Source organism: Otolemur garnettii, unplaced genomic scaffold (assembly GCF_000181295.1).
Source record: "Otolemur garnettii isolate 467f Iridium unplaced genomic scaffold, OtoGar3 scaffold00038, whole genome shotgun sequence".
In the NCBI taxonomy this organism is placed as follows: Eukaryota; Metazoa; Chordata; class Mammalia; order Primates; family Galagidae; genus Otolemur; species Otolemur garnettii.
Window position 1 is genome coordinate 10,309,648 of NW_003852433.1, and position 10,510 is coordinate 10,320,157.

Sequence of the window (10,510 nt, forward strand, 5' to 3'; positions counted from 1 at the left end):
TATCGCGATGTATTAATTGTCAAAAATTGTGCATACGGTGGAGAGTAAGTATTTTGGCAAAGCAGTCTCTATGGAAATGTGAGGATAAACTCAGGGCAGACAAAACTATGTGACTCAAGGGTTCTAATCTCATAGTTCTTAATCAAACTGAAAGCCCGCTAAGTCTGGACAAAGCCAAGCCCGGGATGAGGCGGCAGTACTAAACACAGTACTGCTTATGGCCCCAAATCTTCATCTCTGCTAGTTGAGAGGTTGGCGTTTCTGCTGACTGACTTGGTTCACTGCCCACACAGGATCTGGCTTTCTTGGTGTCATCAGACAGAGTTCCCTACCTACCCTCTATGTGAAGGGCTCTTGAGCCACGTGCATTTTAGATTGGCTTGCTAGCAGGGTAACTTGTGTAGCAAGCAGTGGAGACCAGCGTTATTGCTAAGAGCAAAACAGTACTGTGGGGTATTTCTCAAGCTTTATGGATATTGGATTCATTTTTTTTTTTAGAACCAAGTGCATCTAAGTGGTTTTAGGGCTACAGGCCTAAATAAGGAAATGACCTAGGCTGTGTCCAACCTGCAGCCCACAGTTTGCATGCTAAGTTTTGAGGACTTTGTTTGCTTATCTGTGGTGTTGGGTATCAGGAAAAGTATACAAGGATTTTTTTTTTTTTCTGACCAGTTTTCATTAGTGTTTGTGTATTTAATGTTTAGCTCAAGATAACTCTTATTCTAACATGCAGCAGAGAAAAAAATAGGTTGGATACTACTGATCTAGTCAAAACCAAAATAGTGATAACAGCTACTGTTTATTGAACACTTAGTATGCATTGAGAACCATACAGAGGATTTTTCTATGAATTCTTTTATTTAATCCTCCCAGTAATCTCAGGAGACTACCTACAAAGCCCAAGGGCTCAATCCCTAGGGTGTCTAAGGCGCTGTGGTTTCAGACTGTACGGAAAAGCATGTGCTTTTAGTACTTTGTAGCCCATTGGGCAGACCTTACTGTTTTTTGATTCCTACCTCTGAATGTACCCAGGTCATCTATGTTTCCAAGGGGACTCATTTCAATCCAAAGAAGAAGCCTCTTGCAGTAGTCAGCAAGGGCCGTAAGTGAGGGTGCATTACAGTGTGTGTCTTCTGTGCCCACAGTTACGGCTAGATGAGGCTCAAGAAGCAGAATGCCAGGCCTTGAGGCTACAGCTCCAGCAGGAAATGGAGCTTCTCAACGCCTACCAGAGCAAAATCAAGATGCAAACAGAGGCACAACATGAACGCGAGCTCCAGAAGCTAGAGCAGAGGGTGTCTCTGCGCAGAGCACATCTTGAGCAGAAGGTACCAGAGTGTTATTGGAGGTTGAGTACAGCTGGGGCGGGGGACGGTCAAGGGGTGCTGCCATTCATGGACCCCTCCTTAGTTCAAGGAGGATGAAACTAGGCATTTTCCATTTACTGCATGATTTATGCTCCTAATACCCCTGAGAAATAGGCGTCGTATCCCTATTCTACAGGCCAGGGCACTAAAGCTCAAAACTGTTAAGTTACTGGGATAATTGTGACCCCACGTCCTAAACCTTTTTGGTACTCTGCTAGGAAACCCTCCACCCTCACAGCCAGAGGAATGGCGCTGGTAGCTGGGGGGTGATGTGACATGTGAAAGGTACTGTGAGCTAATAGCATGGCTGCCAAACAAATACAAAATGGGCTTTTGGGCTATTTTTTAAACCAAGAGAAATCACCAGCAGGGCACTTTCTAAAAAATTAAAATGAAGATAGGCAGATATTGCTGTGCATACTAAATGTTATCCCCAATTGAAATATTCATTGCTTTAGATATTCTGGGGAATATGAAGTAGAAAAGATTTCATAAAGCGGCTCAAAGCTGTTAAGCATTTATTTGCTTAACCAGTTATTTGCACTTTCTTCCAGTTACCTTCCTAACACCACTGTAACAGACTATTTTCTCAGCTCCTGTTCCAGAACTAAATTACTAATGACCCAGGAGGCGTTTGGCTCTCTACAGGAAAGCAGGACAATCTAATTGTGCTTGAGTGTCTTTTAGCTTCTCCTGAGCCATCCCCTGCTAAGATAGGACACTGACCCAAATCAGCCCAGCTGCTTGGCTTGGTAGAATGGCAGTGCTACCCCAACATGGGCCCCAAACATTGTTATGCTTGTGAGCCGGTTTTAAATATAATTGATTAGATATGTTTATCACAGGAGTCTTTTGGCCTTCCTCAGCCAAGGTCACTCTCAGTTCCTGTGTGCGTGTGGGATGTGTGCACGGGGGTGCCGGGCAGGAGATGCATTCCATTAACAACCGCTCACTGTGCTTATTTCAGATTGAAGAGGAGCTGGCTGCCCTTCAGAAGGAACGCAGCGAGAGAATAAAGTACCTATTGGAAAGGCAAGAGCGAGAGATTGAAACTTTTGACGTGGAGAGCCTCAGAATGGGATTTGGGAATTTGGTTACATTAGATTTTCCTAAGGAGGACTATAGATGAGGTTAAATTTTTTGCCATTTACAAAAAAAGAAAAAAAAAAAAGAAAACAGAAAAAATTTCAGACCCTGCAAAACCACATTCCCCATTTTAACGGGCGTTGCTCTCACCCTCTCTCTCTCTCTCTTACTCTTACTGACATCGTGTCGGACTAGTGCCTGTTTATTCTTACTCCATCAGGGGCCCCCTTCCTCCCCCCGTGTCAACTTTCAGTGCTGGCCAAAACCTGGCCGTCTCTTCTATTCATAGTACACGTCACAGTATTGATGTGATTCAAAATGTTTCAGTGAAAATCTTTGAGACAGTTTTAACAAAACCAATAAACCAACAACAAAGAAGTGGATGTATATCGCTTTAAGCAATCACTCATTACCACCAATCTGTGAAAGTAAAGCAAAAAATAATAATAATAATAATAATAAATGCCAAGGGGGAGAGAGACACAATATCCGCAGCCTTACACCTTAACTAGCTGCTGCATTATTTTATTTTATTTTATTTTTTTGGTATTTATTCATCAGGAATAAAAAAAAAAAACAAAGTTTTATTAAAGATTGAAAATTTGATACATTTTACAGAAACTAATTGTGATGTACATATCAGTGGTGACATATTATTACTTTTTTGGGGATGGGGGGGTGGGTGGGGTGAAGAGATCTTGTGATTTTTAAGAACCTGCTGGCAAGAGTTTAACTTGTCTTCAGCATATTCTGATTGTATCATAATCATTTTCTGCTGTTGCAGAGGATGTGAATACACTTAAGGAGCTCACAGAATCCCAGTAGCACAAATTGGGCTTTGGCAAATCGTGTATTTTGTGTATAGAAGGAATTTAAGGAGAGGTATTACTTATTTTCATATTGTATTTTAACTGTTTCTCTGATCAAATTTTTTTACTTCCTCCTCCTGTTCCTCCCCCACCTTCCTCCTTTTCCAATTCAGTATTTGGAGTTCAACACTGTCTCTCAATCAGATCATCTTGATCTTTTTTCTTTATATCCCTTCCCTTTCCTAAGTCCCATATCTTGGTCATAAATATTGCATTATTCACACTTTCAAACTGTGTATTTTCTTACAATAAAAAATGATGAAAAAAAAAAGGCTTTACTTCTTTTGCATGCACTTTAAAAACAAAACAAAACATTTTTCAGGTTCCAAGGAAGAGCATGATAACTGTCAGAGCTTTTAATTATATTTGTAAATAAAAGTGTTCATCACATTGCCTTGCTGTGTTATTGTAGCAGGAGATTTCCCTTCTAGGTTCACCAGTTAATAATTCAGAGGGAGAGCGTCCCTCCTGGAATTGTTCTCCTCGGCCTCGGTTGCTCTAAGAAGAGCCATCCAACATTTTCAGGTAAAATTGTGTCTTCCAAGTTTTTCTACAGTGTTGAAGATGATGTTGTACTGTTTGAGGTGGGCAAGTGGTCGCCTATATCTTTCTGCCCTTAAAATAGAAAAACACACTTGTGCACACGCACTCCCTCCCCTCCTCCCACATGCTGGTCGTGCATAGGAGCTGATGTTGCAGAAATAGAGTACGCTCAGAAGGCTACGGAAAAGGCATTAGAACCAAATATTTAAAATCCCACTGTAATCAAAGATCTCTCTCCCCTCATATTCTGCTTTTATTAGAACAATTCTATCCATGGGCCATTATGAAAGTTTTGAGAAATACAAAAATCAAGAAACAAACTCCACACAGATGGAAATGAAGCCCTCCCACTAACACCAGTAAACCAAGCAAGTTGAGACTTGCACGGATGAATCAGAAAGGATGCTGTCAACTGTGTTTCTTGGAAGTGAAATAATGGACCATAACAATCTTGGAGTGACCTACATAGGCATAACAATAAGATAGTGAAAAATGTAAATTTGAGGATGTGATTTGGGGGTCAGAACAACCTTGGCAGGATCTCATATTCTTAAGACTGGAAGTCCTGGATGCTGGAAATTGCTCTTGAGAAGGATGACCTGAAGATCATTTTTATGCTAGAGGATGTTCAGTTATCCCAGAGAAGTGTGACCAGTCATGTTCACAGTGCTGTGCTAGACGAAAACAAGTACACTCGTAAGATGACAAAATAATTATCAGCATGTGTTAACCCCAACCCTATAAACCTTTTATAATTATCAGTTCATTGACATTTCTGTATTGGGTACATCTAAAAATAATACTGGACAGAGATAGAAGATACATAATTATCCAAGAAAAATAGATGGTGTGCGTTGCATTGCATGCTTGTGCTTACCCTGTGATGGAATACTACCCTAGCCTCTTAGACAGGCGTCCTCAAACTACGGCCCGCAGGCCACATGCAGCCCGCCTAGGATATTTATCCGACCTGCTGGGTGTTTTTGCCACCACTGCCTCTCCTGCTTAGCAACTGACTCGTCCCAGGGCCCACAGTCCAGCCCTCCCAACGGTCTGAGGGACAGTAAGCTGGCCCCCTGTTTAAAAAGTTTGAGGACCCCTGCTCTTACAGATGGAGAAATAAACTCAGTGCAGGGTAAGTGGCCCAGTGAGGTCCGAATTGAGACCTGATTTCAGGACCCATCCAGTCACTGGTAAGGCAGAAAAATGTCCTATAGTCCATTGCATCCATTTCTCTCTTAAAGTGAAAAAAATGTCTAGGTGACTTGTGAAAAGGTACTATGTCTGTGAGATTATAGGTGTTGCTTTTATAAAAGTTCCCTCCACAAGTTTGTTAAGGCTATGTCTTTCTTAGGGCAGAGTTACCAGAAAGAAGGAATGTGGGTCTCTGCTCCTAACACCTGGTAAAGACAGTCTTCCCACTCCCAGTACCTTCCTGAGGAGCCACTTGAAAGGCAAGGACAAGGATGGAACAAGAAAGAGGTGCTGAGACAGAGAGGAGAGCCAGCATTCTGGATTCTTCCAGAATATACTAAAACTTCCCTGAGTTAAAAGAAAAGTTTGTTGTGCATATTAGCAAGGAAGGACTGCTTGCCCTGGATTTGAAATTGTTCATTCAATGAATATTTACGAAGTACCTTATATGTTGCACCATGGAAGATGGTGTTGTCTCACTGTTGATGTTTGATACACCATTGTATCTCAAACAGGTGAATTACCCTAGTGAAGTTTACATTAGGGAGAAAACTGGTAACAATGATCTGGAACAAATGCCGTGGCTCACAACTGTAATTTCTAGCACTTTGGGAGGCTGAGGAAAATAACTTGAGTCTAGGAAGGTGAGACCAGCCTGAGCAACATAGTGAGACCCTGTCTCTGAAAAACTTAAAAATAAAAAAAAAATTAACCAGGCATGATGGTGGTGCACCCTTGTAGTTCCCAGCAGCTTGGGAGGCTGAGACAGGAAGATCGCTTGAGCCCGGGAGTTTGAGGTTAAGTGCGCTATGACCATACCACTGTACTCCAGCCTGGGCTACAGATTAAGACTTTGTCTCTAAAAAACAATACAATAAATGGTGATGAGTGCTATCAATAAAGGAAAAAGTAGGGAAGTGTAAGGGAGATCTGAAGTGCCAGGATGAGCATACTCATTCCTGGAAGAAATATTGCTGGGCATGGTGGCTCACACTATAATCTTAGCATTCTGGGAGGCTGAGGCAGGCAGATGGCTTGAGCTCAGGAATTCCAGACCAGCCTGAGCAAGAGCAAGACCCCATTTCTAAAACTAGCCAGGCATTGTGGTGGGTACCTGTAGCCCCAGACACTCAGGAGGCTGAGGCAAGAGGTTGGCTTGAGCCCAAGAGTTTGAGGTTGCTGTGAGCTGTGATACTACAGCACTCTACCCAAGGTGACAGAGTGAGTCTCTGTCTCAGGAAAAAAAAAAAAAGACATTTATAGGGCATCTACTTATGCCTGAGGTAGATGGGTGAGCTTGGCACTGTGCTGAAGACTCATAGTTTAAATCCTCAGTTAGAAGTAAGTGAGGAATAGACTAATCAACAGTGACTATGAAGGGTTATGACAACGTAAATATGGGGTGCTACCAGGAGTTGAAATGAACTCCAGCAATTCCAGACCTGGGAATGTCAGGGAATGCTTTATCAGTGATGTCTCATTAACTGGGTAGGAGAATGTAATTCTTTTTTTCTTTTTTTTTTTTTTTTGAGACAGAGCCTCAAGCTGTCCCCCTGGGTAGAGTGCTGTGGCATCATGGCTCACAGCAACCTCCAACTCCTGGGCTCAAGCAAGTCTTCTGCCTCCACCTCCCAAGTAGCTGGGACTACAGGCGCCCGCCACAACGCCCGGCTATTTTTTGGTTGCAACCATCATTGTTGTTTGGCGGCCCGGGCTGGATTTGAACCCGCCACCCTGGATGCATGTGGCTGGCACCTTAGCCACTTGAGCCACAGGCGCCCAGCAGAAGAATGTAATTCTTGAACTTACCACTATCTGTAATTATTTGCTTATGTATCTACTGGGCAACTGAAAACATGCCCATATAGTATATTGCTCTGATTTTAATTTAGTAGTATATTTTGCCAAAGAAGTGATCAGATATAAAAAATACAGTTTGATTGTTCTAGTTTAGCATAGCAGTCTGAGTTTCTCCCACTGATTACAACTAAAAACTAGACAAAATGAGAAAGCAATGACTTGAGGTCACTGAAAATTAAAGCAAAAGGAATCTGGAAAAGCAACCTAGACAGGAATAGAAGTGAAATGAAACCATTCTCAGATGAAGAAAAATTAAGAGAATTTATTTTCAACAGAACTGATCTTCAAGAAAAGCTCAAGGAAATTCTTCATACTGACAGGAAATGATATCAGAAGGAAAGGTGGATCTTAGGGAATGAAGGAGGAGCAACAGGAATGGCAGATACTGGATAAATATAAAGAACTATTTTGTCTTCTTGTGTTTACAATAAACGCTGCTGCAGACGCAGCCTCCGAGACCCCGGGTAGCTTCTGTGGAGTCTGCGGCGTGAGGGACCCTCCGCGGCGCGGGAGCGTCATCAGCACCTCCTGGGCCCTGCTGTCCCCGCGGGACCGGCAGCGCTCAGGCCGGGGTCTCCCGCGGGTCCGGGGGTGCAGGGTCCAGGGTCCGGGGTCCCGGGTCCGGGCACCGCCTCAATGGCGCCTGCGGGAGACTCGCAGACCGGGCCGCAGCCGGTGCCCCGAGCAGACGGCGTCAGCAGGCACCTGCCCTACTTCTGCCGGGGCCAAGTGCAGGGGCTTCGGCTGGGGCTGACTTTCCAGCTGATGCAGCCGCTGGCATTTATTGTGGTTGGGCCAGTATTGGACGTGGAGATGTCCACAAGATGGTGGCGAGCCCAGGCTGGAACCCGTGCTACCAGAAAACAAAAAAGTCCATGCAAACTCATACCACGCAGACCTTTAACGAGGACTCCTATGGGGAACTCCTCAACGCGGCCATCGCGACCGGAAAAGAACTCGGATTCTCTAGAGTCACTGTTACAGCAAGTCAAGGTGATGCTGAAGAAGCTAAGAATCGACTAGATCCACCAGAACATTCGAAACTCAAAGAAGACAGTTTCTTCCAGGTGCCTAAAAGAAAAATAATGAATGGCCACTGTTGAAAAGTCATCTTATTTATCCATTCACTGATTTCAGTGTTCATAACTGTCCAGTCTGATCTTGGTTATATGTTGAAAATCCTTTTCCTTCCACTATCATTAAACGGTGCAATGGAGTTGCCATATTGGGCTTCACCTATCAAATTAAACCCTTCATGTCATAGCGCTACAAAGATTCATTTAAAAATCAAGATTTTTTTATGTACTATGTTGATGAAAATTTGCCACTAAAAAGTTATTAAGTGTCTTATGATGGAACTGTGCATAATAAATATGGATAAAAAGGCAAGTTACTAGTTTGCGATTAGAACGATAATTCTCATAGTAAAATATAGCATGTGTGTACTTGTGTAGCATGTACTACTAAGCAGAGAAAGGTTAGAAAAGTAAATACATTAAGCTTTCCCGGCACAGTGGCTCATGCCTGTAATCTGGGCACTCTGGGAGGCTGAGGCAGGAGGATAGTTTAAGCTCAGAAATTCAAAACCAGCCTGAGCAAAAGGAAGACCTTGTCTCTACTAAAAATAGAAAAATTAGCCAGGTGTGGTGACATGAGGCTGAGGCAGGAGAATCACTTGAGCCTAAGAGTTTGAGGTTACTGTGAACTGTGATGATGCCATTGCACTCTGCCTGGAATGAGAGTGAGCCTCTGTCTTAAAAAAAAAAAAAAAAAAGTAAATACATTAAATAAAACTCTGATAGTTTATTCTAAACTTAAAGGAAAAAATTCAGACTTTATATTTTTTATATTTGTGCATTAATGTATTATTACAAACATGTGAAATTTCATTTTAGTCATTTCCTTGGAAGTCATCATGGTACTATTTTAATTTTGATACAGAGCTGCCTCAATTCTAAGTGGTCTAGATTCCCTCTGCTTTGTTTTTGTTGTTGTTGTTTGTGTATTAAGACAGTAAAATTATGGGGTTTTTAAAAAATCTATAGGTCTCATTTTTGTGTTGGATGACACTTTTTTTAAAGAGTAGATATTCTTGTGCCTCAGCATTTTTCTTGACTGTGGCTGTATTTTCCTCTGAGCAACTGTCAGTGTCAGTTTATTCCATTTAGAATATCCTACCCTGCTGGACACTGTAGTGCATGCCTGTAATCCCAGCTGCTTGGAGGCTGGGGCAGGAGGATCACTTCAACCCAGGAGCTGGAGGCTAGCCTGGGCAACACAGTAAGGCCCCTCTTTAAAAAAAATTAGTTTTTAAAATTAAAAACAAGAATATCCTACTTAAAAGAGATTGCATCTCCCTATGCTATCCTATACTGTCAATATACGAACAGTGAGGGCAGTGCCTGTGGCTCAGTGAATAGAGTGCCAGCCTTATATACCAAGGGTGGCGGGTTTGAATCTGGCCCTGGCCAAACTGCAACAAAAAAATAGCTGGACGTTGTGGTGGATGCCTGTAGTCCCAGCTACTTGGGAGGCTGGAGGCAAGATAATCGCCTTAGCTCAAAAGCTGGAGGTTGCTGTGAGTTGTGACATCACAGCACTCTACTGAGGGCGACAAAATGAGACTCTGTCTCTAAAAATAAATAAATGAATAAATAAATAAAATACATGAGCAGTGATTCTGTGAATGTATGTTTTGCATCTTTAGACAAAAAACAAGTCAGGCACAATGACTCATGCCTATAGTTCCAGCTATTCAGGAGGCTGTGAACTGAGGATCACTTGAGGACAGAAGTTTGAGACTAGCCTAGACAATATGGCAAGACCCCATCTCTAAAAAATTTTAAAATTTCCAGCTAACTTCACCTTTAGGTTTCTTCAAGGTTTACATGAACATGTAGCTGTAGGTTTATATGTACCAGTTCTTTAAAGAACACAGAATGCTTGTCTTCCCCCTACCAAAACTAACAGCCAATAAAACTATAAAATAGAAACTTATTTTTATGTTCCAGAGCAAATCTAAACTGTCATGCTGTGTATGCACAATGCAATCTAATGCTAGTCTGAAGGTGCTTGTGGCATGAGAGAAAGGTATGGATAGAGATTTAGTTAAATTATATTACGGATTTTTTTTCTTACTATGGTTTTTGTCCACTTGAGTCTTTTTGTTTATGTTGATAGAAAGTTAAAACAGTGGACGTTTAGGGATTTTAAGATTGCACGTCACTTTGGGCCCCAAAATAGCACATTGCCTCCTTGGTCACTTTAGCAATAGATGTGGAGGTGATGGGGAAGAAAGGTAGAAGCAGGTAGGAGGTGACTTAAAGATCCTTCATTATAAATAATTTTTCCCTTCATCTGCATAAATGAGTTAGGTCCAATACTAATAAAAATATGAAGTTTATAGAAAAACATCTAAAGCTGTTGGAGAAGAGGAAAGGATATATATTCAGTTGGGTTGCATTTTACTTTTTGGTGTATGAATTTATGGTAAACAGTGGCCATTTGTGGCTTTCATTTTTTTTTTGAGACGGAGCCTCAAGCTATCCCCCTGGGTAGAGTGCCATGGCTTTATAGCTCAGAGCAACCTCC

At 42.1% G+C, this 10,510-nt stretch overlaps 1 protein-coding gene across 2 annotated transcripts in view; it reads left to right on the plus strand.

Annotated features, from left to right (window-relative positions):
- The window catches only part of TAOK3 (TAO kinase 3), a 93,110-nt gene extending 89,517 nt beyond the window's left edge, over positions 1-3,593 (plus strand). For both annotated transcript variants that reach the window (XM_003789930.3, XM_023513315.1), the window contains 2 exons: positions 1,146-1,328; positions 2,335-3,593. In XM_003789930.3, the coding sequence (XP_003789978.1) occupies positions 1,146-1,328; positions 2,335-2,496 (345 nt within the window). In that variant the 3' untranslated portion in view covers positions 2,497-3,593. The remainder of the gene's footprint in view (positions 1-1,145; positions 1,329-2,334) is intronic.
- Positions 3,594-10,510: the final 6,917 nt, after the last annotated feature.